The 19,172-nt window shown below is 42.0% G+C and overlaps 1 protein-coding gene across 1 annotated transcript in view; it reads right to left on the reverse strand.

Annotated features, from left to right (window-relative positions):
• LOC128057593 (ATP-binding cassette sub-family C member 4-like) overlaps positions 1-19,172 on the reverse strand; it is a 182,887-nt gene that overhangs the window by 66,541 nt on the left and 97,174 nt on the right. The window contains 4 exon segments of the mRNA XM_052650042.1: positions 194-294; positions 1,203-1,313; positions 2,441-2,560; positions 13,875-14,025. Coding sequence (XP_052506002.1) covers positions 194-294; positions 1,203-1,313; positions 2,441-2,560; positions 13,875-14,025 — 483 coding nt within the window.

Consider the following 19,172-nt stretch of genomic DNA (forward strand, 5'->3'; position numbering starts at 1 on the left):
ACATACATAAGATTAAGAATAACATGTATAGATTTTATTTTACATTGACTTTAATCAGATGGAGGAGGATATAAAAAACTCTGTTAGCTATGATGTAAAAATAACAGCTTTAATATTTTATATAAGAACTGCTTTTATGCCATTTAATGGCAAGGAGACTTGAAAGGGCTAAGAAGGTTAAAATAAACATCACCAGGTTCTCAACTTCGGTCCTTTGTCTGACGCACCACTGGAACATCCCCGTGAGTGTGAGGGCAAGAGACAGGACCAGGCCAACCTGCCCGGGAGTCAAAGCTAAATAAGAAAGAAGGAGAATAAAGTCATTCCTGTTCTTAACCCCTCACCTAGCTCCTTCTGTCACTTTATGAAGCAGACTCCTTTATAATATTTAAATCATTTGTATATAATGATAATATGACACATACTTTTACCACGTCTTGATTGAGACCAGGATACAATGGAAAAAACACTTCGAATTCAAAAAGACTACAAGATGAGTTTATTAATCCCAGCAGGACTGACACACTTGACAGCATTACAAAGGTGAGGAACCATGTCACTATTCTGACTTTCATCATTAGGGTTTCAAGAACCTTTGTGTAAAGTTCACTTTCCCCATTCAAGGCAGCTTCAGTTAAAACCACGAAAAACAAGACAACGGGTTCTAAGAGCCAGTGCTTTTAAGTCTAAACTGCTACGCTCCTTGCTCCTTATTAAAGATTTTGATTCAGTGCTGTTACCATAGAATAGAGATGGTGAATTCATGGCACAGATGCCGACACCTGCTCATCTGGTACCCACACAGCAGGGAGGACACTGTTCTTTCCTACAGAGAATCTTTCTCACCTCAGTGAATCAGGCACCTGCAACTAAGAGATCCAAGTAGCCCGAAAGCTAACTGGACAAAAACTTAATATAATAGCAAACTTGGTTTTCTCCTCCCAACACTACCTGGAATGTTCAGCTAGTCAGCTTGCTACATTGCATAGACCTCAACCCATTCAAAGAAAGAGATAAAAAGGTCTCATCCAGACACAAATGATTTCATATAGACCACGCAGTGGAATCCTATACTGCAAACAGTAATTCATTAGAGCCAAACAGCATATACTAGACAAGACAGCAAGAGCTTTATTTAATACATGTAAATGAAACTATAAATTGTATTCACATTATAAGTAGTTACTCACATCTATACTTACCATCTGCAAGAATCAGGGACACAAAGGCAACAACAGTGACGAAGACGGCACAGATGACATCTAGATACACAGCGAGCCATCGGGACGTCGTCAAAAGCAGGAACCAAGCCTCTGCATTTGTGAATCGTAATAAGTATAATAAATCAGTAGAACAACCATGCTAGCTGCTTCAAATGAGAAAGAGCATTCTGTTCAGTTGAGCAACAGAAGATTTTTACACAGGTAGGATAGCAAAGTTATACACCCAAGGAGCGCAAAGAGTCCAGAAAGCTAGGTTTTGACACGACAAGATCTGACACACACAGGAATCAGCATAGGGGCTCTGTGGGAAGCATGCACTGAAAAATTCAATGCACAGGTTATAAACAGAAGTTTCACCCTGAGAAAGAAGATGGAAAAACAGTTTCATCAGTGCCTTTCCTGCAGTGCTGGGCCTCAGCCTGAAGATCACCCTCACACATGTTGACTATTCCCAGCTCTCTGATGCAGAAAGCACAGCTCACACTGTTTCCAGCACCTTCTGCGATTCCTATAGGGCCCTGCACAGTGTTTACTCTTCAGAGCCAGTGTGCAAATAACCATCAGCTCACAGGACCTGCATGTGGCTTTTAAAATGCCTTTTCATCTTCAAAATACAATACAGATTAACTGAAGATATAGGCCAGGATTTTACAGACTTAGAGTAAATTCTGAAATTTCTACCTAGAGCAAATCTTCACTAATACAAACAATAATATACATGAAGAGAACAGCAAATATGATGATCAGGAAATTATTTTCCTCAGGTGTGACATGCTCTGAAAGGAGAGCTGACAACTACAGTCTGGAGGCCAGGAATGGCCAGCACCTGGTTACATAAGTGAAGTTTTAGTGGCTCACAGGCACGGCCATTTGCTGATGTATTACCTTTGCCATCCTTTGTGCTACAACAGGAAACTTGAGAAGTTACAACAGACACAGGACAGCACACAGAGCTGGCTCTTTGATGACTCCTGCCCTAAAGAGACAGAAAACCACAGGGTGCAGTGATGGAAGGACAACACAAGCCAGTCAGGGAAGGCAAGCAGCGGGGCGCACAGAGGGGATGGTGAGAGGAAGGGGTGGGGGAGGCAGGTGTGAAGAGGGGGACGTGGGGCAGCACAGGAAAGTGCTGGCCAGCCAGGGCACCTGAGGGGGAAGTCAGGCCTCAGGAGGCAGAAGACCCCATCCTTTGAAATCATCTCCAGAAATGTACAGACCTGAATGCAAGTCCTGGTGTCCATCAAACAGCTCCTGAAAACTCTGTTCAGTTTTGTATGCCCGGATGGTCCAGAGTCCCCGGAGAGAAGATGCTAAGTGGGCAAATACCGGGCTCCGTGCTGGGGAAGCAGAGACAGACACACGACAGAGAAAGTCAGGGAGGCTGGACGCGAGGAAGCCAACAGCCTCTCATGCTCTGTGGTCACATGTGCCACCAAAGGGCACACCCGTGGCTTCCTAGAGGGCTGCCTGGAGGAGGAAGGATGATGCCCCTTCAGAGAGGATCCTCCACGTGACCCTTGAATTCCTGCTCACACCAACCTTCACTTTAACAACCTGGAAATGAAAGATTCTCTTTGAACCCCTCCCCCCTTTTTTTTTAACCAAATGCAGATCACAACTAGATTTAGATAAATAAACTCTTTACTAGCTTATTCATCAAGGTCCTCCTCAGCATACACCCCTCCAAATTAAAGAAATATATATGTGTCTATATATATGCATGGTTGAATTACAATGTTTCAGGTATACAACATAGTGATGTGGTTATTTTTTTTCTGATTATATCCCATTATAGGATTGCTCAGCAGTTTAAGAATTCACCTGCAATGTAGGAAATACAGGAAATGTGGGTTCAATCCTTGGGTCAAGAAGATCCTCTGGAGGAGGAAGTGGAAACCTATGCCAGTATTCTTGCCTGGAGAATCCCATGGACAGTGGAGCCTGGCGGGCTATGGTCCGTAGGGTTGAAAGAGTTGGCTATGACTAAGCGACTCAACATGAGCACAAGTGAGGCTAGAACTGTCCCTAGATAGTTTATTACAAGATATTAAGTAAAATTCCCTGTGCTGTATAGTAAATTCATGTTCCTTACCTATTTGGTGCACAATAGTGTGTACTTACTAATTCCATATTCCTAATTTTTCGCTCCTCTCCTCTCTTTGCCCTATGGTAACTGTAAGTTTGCTTTCTGTCTTTGAGTCTATTTCTGTTTTGTATATATATTAATTTATATTATTCTTTGGCTTCTACATAGAAGAGATACCATATAGTATTTGTCTTTCTCTTACTTTCTTTACCAAGAATGATATCCTTCTACATCCATACATGTTGCTACAAGTGGCGACATTTCATTCTTTCCCATGACTGAGTAATTACTGCTAATTTTTGAGTCAGTAGCATTTCAAAATTTAATTCTCCATGAGAGTCCTCACCACCCTGAATTTTGCTGAGCTCCCTGTGTTTTGTCTCTACCTCAGATGAGTAGCCTAAGGGCTGGGATAGAGTCAGTACATCCCCCACCCTGGACCAGAGCCAGAAACAGGACATAGTGAGACAAGCAAGGGGAGGGGACAGTTTGCCACTTCCCTCGTCCTGGGCCTCCCCTGCACCTGCGCCAGGAGCCTCTGTGGGGTCACGGAGCACCTGGTGCTGCACCACCCTTGTGCCCACAGGACCCGGCAGACGAGGAGCCTTTGAATGGTCTTGACATCTGCTCGGGGAACCTGATGGATGTTTTTATATTTGCTGGATGCGTGTCCTGGTGTTTGGAGGTCACAGTAGTGTGTGACACTCCCATCACCCTTTGAGAATCTGACAGTAGCCTTAGTGTCCATTCTCTTGTGAGTGACTTCATGTAGGTTTGGGGCCTGGTGTCACATGACTGACCATTCATTTCCTGCCATCTTCTCTAAGAGCACACTGACCATGAGCACCAGGGTCAGGCTCCTGCCCATCAGGGAACATGTGGACTGCAGGCTGCCTGACAGGAAGGACCGTTATGGTTCTCATTTCCCACCAGGAACAAAGCTGTAACTTGCTGTTGTCGGGGGCAGATAGTGATCCTGTGACCTCTGTCTGGGATGAGTAATAACTTGTGCTTTTTCATCAGAAAATACTGACATCACTTTGTTACCTATGCATCTCCTAGAGAAGACCTATAAGTAAAACCTGGATGTTTTGAGGAAGTTAAGGTCACTTATCATACAGGAGGATACAGAAACTTTTTTAAATGATGGGGGGAAAAGAATCAAAGTGGAAACTACAAATTATTTTCAGGACCTGACTCTTTAGCCTGGCAACAAAATGCCTATCTGGGTGACGGTTCATTCAGTACCGACGAGCATATGGGCACTGCAGCTGTGTGTGTGTATGGGAGAAGCCTGGGGTACACATGAGCAAAGACATAGAACCACCTCTTGTGTTTAGCATCCCTGGTTCTACAAGCAGGAAAGAGCAGGCTTCCTCCTGTGAGACACAGGGCTCAGAGCAGGTGGGAAGCCCTGGGCTGGGGGTGGACAGTCTGGGCTGGGGGGCATCTGTCCATCCACTCAGTCCTGGGTTGTTTCCACTGTGACATCTGACCAGGAACCATAATTATTAGGATTCCCCACCTGTGATGGAAAAAATAAAATAAAAACCTCTGAACCAGAACAAGATATAATATTTCCCCATTTGTACTTAATTTAGGCAAACAGCCTAAAGTGATTTGGTGGTGTTTATGACTGTATAGTTGCATGTCTGTTATCTTATTCCAGCACCAACATTGGTCTCTCTGTCCATCCTATTAACTTTTAATTTTAGCTTCCTATAACTTTGCACTTTTAAGAGCAACATGAACACAGACTGAGCTCATGCTCCAAATAAAAAAGGCTGGGAGCTGCACACAGGCCTTTTCTGTAGCCCCAGCAGCTGTGCCAACTCACCCGCAGAACTCACTCCATCTGGAAGCAGGGTGCTCACAGCGATGATGCAGGTGAATTCTGAGCCCATCACCCTGTCAGGAGGATGCCAGAGTCTAGCGCCAGAGAGCACAGAAAATTCACTAGAATCAGACTCTCACTTCCACAGCAAATGTTGTGATGTCATCACAGACAAGGCTTCTGAGGAGGAAGCATGTGGCTGTTCACCCAGGGAGAGTCCTGGAACGAACTCTTCACCTTGGCCTCCCTCACCTGCTTCCCTGTCAGGAGATCAAAGTGCAGCTGATTTTCTCCAGTGGGGAGGGTGGGGTCGACTTTAGAAGGCTGTGTCACCCCGTTTAAACACCAGGAAACTCAAAGACCCCATCACCTACTTCATCTCATATCCACCAGTTACAGTGGTCTAAGGGAATGCAGACTAGTGAAAATCTACCCTGTTTCTTTCAAACCCCACTTAGGACTGAGCAGGATGCCAGGATGAGTGAACTGGAGGATCTCCACAGAAGATTAACTGGTACATGGGAGTGGGGATCAAGGCCCTGGTCTTATCTTGGGCAGTGAAATACCCTCTTTCCCACAAGCACTAAGCTCGCTGTCCTATAAGAGCCATGGCATCAGTCTGCAGTCACACACACGTGTAACCCTACCTTTCATATGACTGACAGCTGTGTTTCCACAACCCTGAAGATTCTTAAGAACACACCCCACAAAGACTGAAAATCTTCCCTGGCAGGGAAGGGCAGAAAACTATATGCAAGGACCCTCAGCTGACAGCCCTGCTGCGGGTTATCATTCACTCTGTGTGAAACCTGCTAGTGGTTACTATGTTCTGAATTCCTTCATGTTCAAGGTTCTGGAGTCTTTGATAGTAGTCTGCAAGTACTTGACAAGCACTGACTCAAGAAACCCTGATGAGACTTCCAGAGACTGAGGGATTAAGAGCACTCCCTGCCCAGGATTAAGTAACCCACTTAAGCGGTAGAGCAGGTGTCAGACCCAACTCTGTTTTAATACCATGGTTTTGCTTTTAATCACAACTGCAATGTCTCAGAGGGAGAATAATGAGGATTAAGAATGCCCATGTGTGATTAAATACATTTGTCTCCAGACTTTATGTTCAGAAAACCCCAAATCTTCCTTAGCTAATATTCAACAGCCTTAGTCATTACTGTAGATCTTACTAAGCACCTGAGGTTGAATAAAGTCCCTAGGAATCTGGTATGAGAACACTTAAAACAGCAGACATGAGGACCCATAGTCTGAATACATGTGACAAACGTGCTAACCTACTGCCAGCAATGCCTGTGGCAGACATTGCTAGTTGATCACAGCACACTTTCAGACAGAATTTGGATATGGCTTCATCATTCAGGAACTGCTAAATGAGAAGAGTTGTTTAGACCATTTAAAAGAATGAAGTAATGCCATTTTCAGCCACATGGATAGACCTAGAGAGTGTCATTACTTACTGAATTAAGTATATCAGAGAGGGAGAAATATCATATGACATCCCTTATATGTGGAATCTAAAAAAATGAAGTAAATGAACTTACTTAAAAACAGAAATGAGACAATGAACTTATGGTTTCTGGGAGGAAGGATGGGAGGAAGGGATAGTTAGGGAGTTTGGGATAGACATCTACATACTGCTATATTTAAAACAAATCACCAACAAGGGCCTATTTTGTACAATACATGGAATGTTATGTGACAGCCTGGATGGGAAGGGAGTTTGGGGGGTAATGGATACAAATATATGTATGGCTGAGTCTCTTCACTGCTCACCTGAAACTATCACAACATTACTTGTTATTTGGCTCTACCCCAATACAAATTTAAAAGTTTTAAAATCAAACAAAAAGAGTTAGCTAGAGAAAGGCAACCAAATGCCATCCAGATTTTATGCACTGTTCTGTGACTGCTGTTATGCTCACTTTAGCAAAAATGTACCCAATAAACCCATTAAAAGCAGCTACATACTTGTCATTAAGCTGAAAAAAAAAAATAAATAAATAAAGTCAGCCTAAGCATCCAGAGGCAGCTTGGTAGTAGGATCTGAAACTAAACCTCAAGACATCAGTAGTCCTTCAGAGCACAAGGATGAAGCAAGTTTAAGCCTTCTGAATACAGCAGTCGGGTGTCCCTGTTTTTACTGGTGCCTTCAGCAGTGACCTTAAGACATATCATCAGTTACTGTTTCAAGAAAACAGTGGTATTATTTATGGCACAGACCCCACCCCCACCTAGAGGGAGAACGTAGACAGTTCTAATTAACTGGCCACCACATTTGGTTATATGGGGTGTGGAGGAGGAGGTATCTGGATTGAATAGATTGTTGTCTAATGTTCTTGCAGCATACTATGATGCAAAGAAAAAAAATATCCCAATATTCCACAAGGATGGGGCCAAAGTTCTCAGACTCTCCAGAACAAACACTGAGAAAACCCAGTAGTTAAGTTTAGCCACTCACTCATGTCTGGTCCCTTGCAAGCCCATGGACTGCAGGATGCCAGGCTGCCCTGTCCATCACCAATTCCTGGAGCTTGCTCAAACTCATGTACATCAAGTCAGTGATGCCATCCAACCATCTCATCCTCTGTCATACCCTTCTCTTCCTGCCTTCAATCTTTTCAAGCATTGGGGTCTGTTCCAATCAGTCAGTTCTTTGCATCAAGTGACCAAGGTATTGGAGTTTCAGCTTTAGCATCAGTCTTTCCAATCAATATTCAGTGTTGATGTCCTTTAGGATTGACTGGTTTCATCTCCTTGCTGTCCAAGGGAATCCCAAGAGTCGTCTGCAACACCACAGTTCAAAAGCATCAATTCTTCAGTGCTCAGCTTTCTTTATAGTCCAATTCTCACATCCATACATGACTACTGGAAAAAAACACAGCCTTGACTAGATGGACCTTGCTGGCAAAGTAATGTCTCTGCTTTTTAATATGCTGTCTAGGTTGGTCATAATTTTTCTTCCAAGGAGTAAGCGTCTTTTTATTTCATGGCTGCAATCACCGTCTGCAGTGATTTAGGAGCCCAGAAAAATAAAGTCAGCCACTGTTTCCATTGTTTCCACATCTATTTGCCATGAAGTGATGGGACTGGATGCCATGATCTTAGTTTTCTGAGTGTTGAGCTTTAGGCCAACTTTTTCACTCTCTTCTTTCACTTTCATCAAGAGACTCTTTAGTTCATCTTCACTTTCTGCCATAAGGGTGGTGTTATCTACATATCTGAGTTTATTGATATTTCTCTCAGCAATCTTGATTCCAGCTTGTGCTTCATCCAGCCATGCATTTTGTATGATGTACTCTGCATGTAAGTTAAATAAGCAAGGTGACAATATACAGCCTTAACGTACACTTTTCCTGATTTGGAACCAGTCTGTTGTTCCATGTACAGTCCTAACTGTTGCTGCTTGACCTGCATACAGATTTCTCAGGAGGCAGGTCAGGTGGTCTGGTATTCCCATCTCTTTCAGAATTTTGTTGTGATCTACACAGTCAGAGGTTTTGGCGTAGTCAATAAAGCAGATTTTTTTTGCAACTTTCTTGCTTTTTCGATGATCCACCGTATGTTGGCAACTTGATCTCTGGTTCCTCTGCCTTGTCTAAAACCAGCTTGAATATCTGGAAGCTCATGGTTCACATATTGCTGAAGCCTGGCTTGGAGAATTTTGAGCATTACTAGCATGTGAGATGAGTGTAATTGGGCGGTAGTTTGAACATTCTTTGGCATTGCCATTCTTTGGGGTTGGAATGAAAACTGTCCTTTTCCAGTCCTGTGGCCACTGCTGAGTTTTCCAAATTTGTTGGATATTGAGTTCAGCACTTTCATAGCATCATCTTTTAGATTTGAAATAGCTCAACTGGAATACCATCACCTCTACTAGTTTTCTTTCTAGGGATGCTTCCTAAAGCCCACTTGACTTCACATTCCAGGATGTCTGGCTCTAGGTGAGTGATCACACCATCGTGGTTATCTGGGTCATGAAGATCTTTTTTGTGCAATCTTCCATGTATTCTTGCCACCTCTTCTTAATATCTTCTGCTTTTATTAGGTCTATACCATTTCTGTCCTTTATTGTGCTCCTCTTTGCATGAAATATTCTCTTGGTATCTCTAATTTTCCTCAAGACCTCTCTAGTCTTTCCCATTCTATTGTTTTCCTCTATTCCTTAGCATCAATCATGAAGGAAGGTTCTCTCCTTGCTATCTCTCCTTGCTGTTCTTGGAACTCTGCATTCAGATGGGTATATTTTTCCTTTGCTCCTTTGCCTTTAGCTTCTCTTCTTTTCTCAGCCATTTGTAAGGGCTCCTCACACAATCATTTTGCCTTTTTCGCATTTCTCTTTCTTGGGGATGGTTTCTAAAAACATTTTAAAAATCCAGTACTTTCTCTTTAAAAAGCCTTAGGAAGTGCCCATCTTTTTTTTCTTATGGATGGGAAGTGGCCCCAGGCATAAATCTTAGTCACAGGTTCCTTCTGGAACAATTCCTCTTTGAATGTACCACAGACCTACTTTGCAACAAGACTGTTGAATGGCTCCATTTCATGGTGCTCAGTTGTGTCTGACTCTCTGTGACCCCATGGACTGTAGCCCATCAAGTTCCTCTGTCCATAGAATTTTCCAGGCAAGATTACCAGAGTGGGCTGCCACTTCCTACTCTAGGGGATCCTCCCAACCTAGGGACTGAACCCGTGTCTCTTGCATCTCCTGCATTGCAGGAGGATTCTTTATCACTAGTGCCACCTGGGAAGCCCAACTCCATTTCATGAGCAGCCTCAAATCATAAAATGTGTGAGGCCTTGTCTACAGAAGACTGGATGGAGCTCTTCACTTCCTTTTCTGCCTCCCCGCATCCTACCATCCTACCAACTCACATTAGCAGGACGTCATACATACCTGGACTCTACTGCTGTGCATCCCGTTCAAACACCTCTTAAGACCAGAACTCATGGGAGTTTAGCTGATTCTCCTGATGACCAAAAATTTTTCTATAGTTTTTATGAAACCAACAACTACTCTATTATGCAAATACTTAGGATAAATGCCTCTTAAGAATTTATTATTAAAAAGAAAACATGCAAGTGCCACAATAAAAATCTCATTTGTTTTGATGAACTTAGATTTTTTTTTTCCACTTAGTGTCTACTAGATACTAAGAACCATGGAACTCAATATACTTCTCTTCTTGGCTTGGTTTATGGAAAGTTCAGTAGTAGCTATCCATGGTTAAGGTTTGTGATATCAATACAAACATCTCCCTTCCTTTTGTGCTATTGTCCTTATACCTTCTAAAAAATACATTTAACAATTATACTTTCCTTATGATTTCTTATGATTTTTAATATTGATGAAATGTTTGTGCATTAATGAGATAAGCCCTGATATAATCTATCCTCTGTGAATAGCTATAGAACAGAAGGATTGGTTATAAAATGTGTTCCCCATCATTCATCTACAAAGTTGGATGGAATACTAGACTGCATGCCTACTGAATAATCTTTCTAAGGGGATTATTTTCAGCATCATTTATAAGAACAGCCTTGGGGATGGTAGAACACAGTGTGTTCACCCCAAATACTGTTGATGATAAACAGTAAACCTGAAAATAACAGCACTTAGCTTTTTTTTTTTTTTTACTTTATTTTACTTTACAATTCTGTACTGGTTTTGCCATATATTGACATGAATCCACCACGGGTGTACATGCGTTCCCAAACATGAACCCCCATCCCACCTCCCTCCCCATAACATCTCTCTGGGTCATCCCCGTGTACCAGCCCCAAGCAAGCTGTAACAACTGCAACTTACTTGCCATCTTTTAGGTATGTGAAAAAATGTATTTTTGAATTGTATCATTTTTGATATATGAGTATATTTCCTGATACCTCCTTTTCTTTTCCTAATCTTTTCCTTTCCTTGTCATTTCTAGTAACTCTGGGGTAAGAAAATTCCCCTATTTCCCTTGTATATTCATTCCAGTATAATGAAATATTTTACTTTTAATAAAAGTATTTATAGAGTGGCTGCTTTATTAGGAAGTATGTCATGAACAAGACATAAATGGTTCCTATCCTCAAATTCATCTGCTGCTGCTGCTAAATCACTCAGTTGTGTCTGACTCTGTGCGACTTCATTGACTGTAGCCTATCAGGCTCCTCTGTCCGTGGGATTCTCCAGGCAAAAATATTGCAGTGGGTTGCCATTTCCTTCTCCAGGAGATCTTTCTGATGCAGGGACTGAACCTGTATCTCTTATGTCTCCCGCATTGGCAGGTAGGTTCTTTAGCACTAGTGCCCACTGGGAAGCTGCCCTGAACAAGTCAATACCTGGTGCCTCAGCCTTCCTGCTGTGAAATGGATAGATGACAGACTGTCTCTGATGATTCAGTTCAGTTCAGTTGCTCAGTCGTGTCTGACTCTTTGCGACCCCATGAATCGCAGCACACCAGGCCTCCCTGTCCATCACCATCTCCTGGAGTTCACTCGGACTCAGGTCCATCGAGTCCGTGATGCCATCCAGCCATGTCATCCTCTGTCGTCCCCTTCTCCTCCTGCCCCCCAATCCCTCCCAGCATCAGAGTCTTTTCCAATGAGTCAACTCTTCGCATGAGGTGGCCAAACTACTGGAGCTTCAGCTTTAGCATCATTCCTTCCAAGGAAATCCCAGGGCTGATCTCCTTCAGAATGGACTGGTTGGATCTCCTTGTAGTCCAAGGGACCCTCAAGAGTCTTCTCCAACACCACAGTTCAAAAGCATTAATTCTTCAGCACTCAGCTTTCTTCACAGTCCAACTCTCACATCCATACATGACCACAGGAAAAACCATAGCCTTGACTAGATGGAACTTAGTCGGCAAAGTAATCTCTCTGCTTTTGAATATACTATCTAGGTTGGTCATAACTTTTCTTCCAAGGAGTAAGCATCTTTTAATTTCATGGCTGCAGTCACCATCTGCAGTGATTTGGGAGCCCCCAAAAATGAAGTCTGACACTGTTTCTACTGTTTCTCTATCTATTTCCCATGAAGTGATGGGACCGGATGCCATGATCTTCGTTTTCTGAATGTTGAGCTTTAAGCCAACCTTTTCACTCTCCTCTTTCACTTTCATCAAGAGGCTATTTAGCTCCTCTTCACTTTCTGCCATAAGGGTGATGTCATCTGCATATCTGAGGTTATTGATATTTCTCCTGGCAATCTTGATTCCAGCTTGTGCTTCTTCCAGTCCAGCGTTTCTCATGATGTACTCTGCATAAAAGTTAAATAAGCAGGGTGACAATATACAGCCTTGACGTACTTCTTTTCCTATTTGGAACAAGTCTGTTGTTCCATGTCCAGTTCTAACTGTTGCTTCCTGACCTGCATACAGATTTCTCAAGAGGCAGGTTAGGTGGTCTGGTATTCCCATCTCTTTCAGTATTTTTCACAGTTTCTTGTTATCCACACAGTCAAAGGCTTTGGCATAGTCAATAAAGCAGAAACAGATGTTTTTCTGGAACTCTCTTGCTTTTTCCATGATCCAGCGGATGTTGGCAATTTGATCTCTGGTTCCTCTGCCTTTTCTAAAACCAGCTTGAACATCAGGGAGTTCACGCTTCATGTATTGCTGAAGCCTGGCTTGGAGAATTTTGAGCATTACTTTACTAGCATGTGAAATGAGTGCAATTGTGCGGTAGTTTGAGCATTCTTTTGCATTGCCTTTCTTTGGAACTGGAATAAAACTGACCTTTTCCAGTCCTGTGGCCACTGCTGAGTTTTCCAACTTTGCTGGCATATTGATTGAGTTTCACAGCATCATCTTTCAGGATTTGAAACAGCTCAACTGGAATTCCATCATCTCCACTAGCTTTGTTCGTAGTGATGCTCTCTAAGGCCCACTAGTCTTCACATTCCAAGATGTGTGGCTCTAGATTAGTGATCACATCATCATGATTATCTGGGTCATGAAGATCTTTTTTGTACAGTTCTGTGTATTCTTGCCACCTCTTCTTAATATCTTCTGCTTCTGTTAGGTCCAGACCATTTCTGTCCTTTATTGAGCACATCATTGCATAAAATGTTCCCTTGGTATCTCTAATTTTCTTGAAGAAATCTCTAGTCTTTCCCATTCTGTTGTTTTCCTCTATTTTTTTGCATTGATCGCTGAAGAAGGCTTTCTTATCTCTTCTTGCTATTCTTTGGAACTCTGCATTCAGATGCTTATATCTTTCCTTTTCTCCTTTCTTTTCACTTCTCTTCTTTTCACAGCTATTTGTAAGGCCTCCCCAGACAGCCATTTCGCTTTTTTGCATTTCTTTTCCATGGGGATGGTCTTGATCCCTGTCTCCTGTACAATGTCTCGAACCTCTGTCCATAGTTCATGATTAGGATGCATCTTTCTTTGAAAGTCAGTGATGGCCCCCAAGTGCCTGCAAAATCTACTCTTCCCAAGGATTCCACCCAGAAAGACAATGTATCTGGGATGTCTAAGAAGCAGGAGGTAAACAGTTCCCTGGAATCAGGAGGTGGCAGGGCAAACTCACCTCTTTGTGCTAAAATACAAAGCTACAGCTGACCTGCCACCTTAAGGGCCATGCTGAATAGAGCCCATAATATTCAATTACCTATCATTAACTTAGTGAGAAATTCCAGAAGACAGTCTGCAGGATTCCATGGGTCTGGTTAATGAAATGGCACAAAGGAAAGCCAGCCTACTTTGCCAAACCAACCTGAGAGTCCTGTACTCACTTGCACATTCCAGGCGTTTAACATCTCGTGAAGTTGCTGAGAAATATCGCTGGAGAAAAAAGAACGCAATGCCAAGGGGAATCACGGGTATTGCAATCCAAGGAATCACTGCCACCATCACGCCTACCACACCGATCACAAGTAAAAAAGCCTGAAACAGTGAAAATAGATACAGAGGTGTCTTTGTTAAGGATTTTTTTCAAAGATAAACTTTAATGTTTTTTTAGGATTAAACTCTTTTCCCAAAAGATGTGTTGGAATAATAGGGATTTTTTTCCATCCAAAGAAATAAAATAATGCATGGTTCTCATGGTATTTATTGCATGTGTCAAACACTATGAGAATTTTTTAAGTATCAGCTCCTTTGATACACTCAGTAGCCCTGTGAGGCAGGCATTACTACTTTTAACAGATGAGAGAATATTTAAAACTCCCAGGGAGAAAGATGTGAATACCAAACTATCAGGAGTCAATAGGTGTTACTAGAGATGAACGAGCAGGTATCACAGATGAGGAATCCAGAAGCCTCAGCTATACATGTCAGGTTATAGAAGTGGTTGATTATAAATTCAGTGTCCAGAAAAGTAGGGAAAAATTCAAATGCTGATCTTTGGAAGTAGGAATTCTCTTTTTTGGTTTTCAATCCATAGTTAATATTTACCGAGTGCTGACTATGTACAGGGCCACACATTCAACACTTCACATGTATTGAATCTTTAATCCTCACAATAATCCTATGTAGTAACAGTATTATCTCATTTTACAGATGGAGACACTGAGGTACATATAGAAGAAAAACAACTTGATCAAGACTACGAAGCCTAAGTCACAAACCTGGAGAGCCCATGTCATGAGCTATTATGACACATTTAAGCTTGCCCCTAATGTACATCCAACTTTCCACCATTATGCTAAGTATGTAAAACGTCCATTTCAAAGTTTAATGATTACACACCAACAGATACCATTTAAAAGACTTTACTGCATATAAGGCACTTTGCCAAAAATTCTATGAACTCATTTAATCATCTCATCCGATAATGTGATTATATCTTGAGAAATGACGTTGGTCTAAAAAGATGGCAGAAAGAATAGAAACCAAACATTACATGCTGCTGCTTTAAGTATCCATCTTTATAAGGAAAAGTATGATATCACTACAGATGGTGACTGCAGTCATGAAATTAAAAGATGCTTAATCCTTGGAAGAAAAGTTATGACCAACCTAGATAGCATATTCAAAAGCAGAGATATTACTGTGCCAACAAAGGTCTGTCTAGTCAAGGCTATGGTTTTTCCAGCGGTTATGTATGGATGCGAGAGTTGGACTGTGAAGAAAGCTGAGCACCGAAAAACTGATGCTTTTTTTTCTTTATTGCCTTATTTTTTAAAATATTTTAAAATGTATTTATTTTAATTGGAGGCTAGTTACTTTACAATATTGTATTGGTTTTGCCATAAATCAACATGAATCTGCCACGGGTGTACACGTGTTCCCCATTCTGAACCCCCCTCCCTCTCACCCCCTCCCCCTGCCCCCAGTACCATCCCTCTGGGTCACCCCAGTGCACCAGCCCCAAGCATCCTGTATCCTGCATCGAACCTGGACTGGTGATTAGTTTCTTATATGATGCTATACATGTTTCAATGCCTTTCTCCCAAAACATCCCACCCTCTCCCTACTGTGGTGTTGGAGAAGACTCTTGAGAGTCCCTTGGACTGCAAGGAGATCCAACCATTCCATTCTAAAGGAGATCAGCCCTGGGTGTTCTTTGGAAGGAATGATGCTAAAGCTGAAACCCCAGTACTTTGGCCATCTCATGCAAAGAGTTGACTCATTGGAAAAGACTCTGATGCTGGGAGGGATTGGAGGCAGGAGGAAAAGGGGACAACCAAGGATGAGATGGCTGGATGGCATCACCGACTCGATGGACGTGAGTTTGAATGAACTCCGGGAGATGGTGATGGACAGGGAGGCCTGGCATGCTGCTACTCATGGGGTCACAAAGAGTTGGACACGACTGAGTGACTGAACTGAACTGAACTGATAATATCACAATGGACAACCTGAGGCGATAGGTATGCAATCAGCACTTAGTGTCTGCCTGCTATGGAAGTGGGGTCGATACTGGGGATGTGTAGATTCACATGGTCTGGGTCAAGGCCTCTGAAGTTTATGAAGTTATGATCACTGAAGTTTATGTCATGGAGACAAATCCATGACAATATGCACAAGGCAGAGAGGGCAGAGGAGACACAGGAAAGAATATATGAACACTTTTAAAAGAAATCTAAGAAGATATTGATAACTGAATTTCACAGGCTGGTTTAACAGAGAGTGGCATGAATAATTTGCAGGTAGTAATCATACCTGATACAAATTTTGAACAAAAAGGAGGCAGGAGAAGGTTGAGATGCTTGTCCGAGTTAACACTGGTATTTCTGGGTCCTCTCCGCCCGAGCACCTGCAACCCATGCTCTCCAATCCAGGGCCTCCCCCTCCTTGTCACCCAGGGCAACTGGCCCTAGTACATCTCTAAGGGATGAGTTAGGGTGGGTAATGCCTGTATCACAGAGACTCGGGATATCATTTCATAGCTCTTCCAGATCAGTTTTCTCAGAGGATCTTCACAACTATCTTGTGAATAAGGAAAGTAAGAACTATCATTTCCATTTGTAGATAAGAAACATGAAGGTGGGAGAGCAAGTGACTGTCCTAAGTTTTTCCAGGAAGGACTGCAGGTCATGGAGAAAGACAGGAGTGGTTTGTACTCAGGTAATCCAAGAGCCACAGCTGCAGAAGGAGGAGTGTACAAGGGGGAGGAATCTTCCAGAACTGTGACTCTGTGGCCAGGGGCCCTTGTGAAGCAAACTGCATTATCTGGATGGAGATCCATGTGCTTTCCCTGTTTCTCTCATCTGTGCCATGATATCAATACAAAACTCAGAATGAAGAAGATGAAATCCTGAAGGAATAAATTCTAATCATAAATGAGGGAAAATAGGCCTGTCTGATCTCTCTCCTATTAGACCTCAGTTCAGCTGCTCAGTTGTATGCGACAGTTTGTGACTCCATGGGCTACAGCACGCCAGGCCTGCCGGTCTATCACCAACTCCTTGAGTTTACCCAAACTCATGTCCATCGAGTTGGTGATGCCATCCAACTATCTCATTCTCTTTTGTCCCCTTCTCCTCCCACCTGCAATCTTTCCCGGCATCAGGGTCTTTTCCAATGAGTCACCTATTAGACCTACAGATGAACAATTTCTTAACAAACACTGGTTTAACCATGCATCCCACACTACTGCAACTTTCATGTTCATGGATGGGGAGGGGTCCTTCCAGCTCCTTCCATGTCTGGTCTTAAGAAAAGTCACTAGGGGTGTCATCATTGGTTGTTAGGAAAAAAAAAAGAAAAGAAAAAAGAAAACCTGCTGAAACATCAATCAGGAAAAAATCCAAATTACAGTTTGTTTGTTTGTTTTTTGCAAATTCACATTATTTGACTGGACAATATTCACCAGTTTCAATCATCTGTTTCTACCCAGTTAAGGGCCTTTAATGACTAACTCAGCCTGCCAGATAACCTGGGAAGTGACACAAGATCAAAATGAAGGGAGCTGTGCCAATGATTTTTCCTTGCATACACATTAAAGATCAGTAACTATTGCTCTCAAAAATCCCCATTTAGGTTATGTCCTTCAGATTTCATGCCCCTAAATTCTGAAACAATTCAAATAGACCTCTACGAGTTTTCTTTCTACTTGAAGGGCATACAATAGCCAGTCTTATAGCAGATTGAATATTATATAAACACACACACACACACACACACACACACACATATATATATATACACACACTCACAAAGTGCATAGGTTTACATTTTAAGTATCTACGTATATACATTTATGAATATATTATTTATTTCCAGCTCTCTCAAACTCTTTACAAAAGTTGGTAGAAGGCAAAAATAGGATCTGAGCAAAAAGTCAACACTCTAACAAAGGAAACAGAATATTCTTGGGTACAATAAACATCCCTTTCTTGAAGCCAATCTCATATCTTCCTTCCACATTCCCAGGATTCCAAGAAACCTAATCCAAGCCACACACACAATTCCTCCCATCCCACTGGATTTCAGGCCCATCTGATGGCCCACATCACCATGGCCAGTGCTTCTGTAACTATTTCTCACGATGGCACTGAGACAATGATGTGTACACAGCAAGAGACTTGTTGACCCAGAAGCAAGTGACCCAAGTCCTGATGCCCCAGGAAATAAGGGGAATCATTTTTTAATATATTTATAACCTATTTGGAGCATACCATTTGAGAATTCTATCAAAACTCTATCATTCCATGTGAATAAATGCACACATTCAAGGATAGTATTTCACTTGAAAGTACATGGTGAATTTTCACAAGTCAGAACAAATCTTTAGTTTGCAGAGATGACAACATACACTTGGAGGGGAAATTCCATTAGACAGCTATTGAGGTATCTGAGACTGTTAATTTTCAAGAGGGTTTAGGGCTCACCCTAAATTAACAGGGATGGTAAGATCCCCCACCCACTTTTAATGTTAGTAAAGCTAGGATATTGCAACACTATAAAAGAATGGTGGTGGGAATTAAATGAGATTATGTACATAAAGTGCTTACCAGTTTATGGATAACAAATATAAACTCGAAGTCCATTATTATCACATTTCAGTGTGCTCTCGGTCACAGCAGCCAGGGGAGGAGGGAACAGTGTATTACAGATTTAAGGGCTTAAAAAACCTTAGGAAGCTCATGAAGTTGGACCCTAAGAGGCTACTCATTCTAACCGCTAGAAGAGCTGAGTACTATCCAAGGATATACCAGGGCAGATGATGCTTTTCTTAGATGTGGTGAAGATGTACAAAGTGACTGTGGCTTTTCTCTAGCCACAGAGAAAATTGAATCTAAGGTCTATTTTGTTTGAAGAAGTTATTTTAGAAATAATATGACCAATAAATCTCATTTAGTACAGTTTTTGTCCTTTCTGTATTTTCTTCGCAGTTCTAGGTCTTCCAAAAATTGATAATATTAAGGTTATGGCAGCAAGTGAAGATTTTTTGAGATGTTTATTTTATTATTTCTTATTCTCTTTGTTTCAACTTTCTTTGAGAAAACTTACTGTTATAAAACTGCTGAGAATTTAAGGAAAGCTAAAGGAAAAGTGGAACACCTCCGAATTCACTAAACCAACCAAATTATTCAATTCAGTCCAAAGAGAAGATCAATTTGACTTTTTCTGTTTCATGTACCATG

This window comes from Budorcas taxicolor, chromosome 12, assembly GCF_023091745.1.
Source record: "Budorcas taxicolor isolate Tak-1 chromosome 12, Takin1.1, whole genome shotgun sequence".
Classification (NCBI taxonomy): domain Eukaryota; kingdom Metazoa; phylum Chordata; class Mammalia; order Artiodactyla; family Bovidae; genus Budorcas; species Budorcas taxicolor.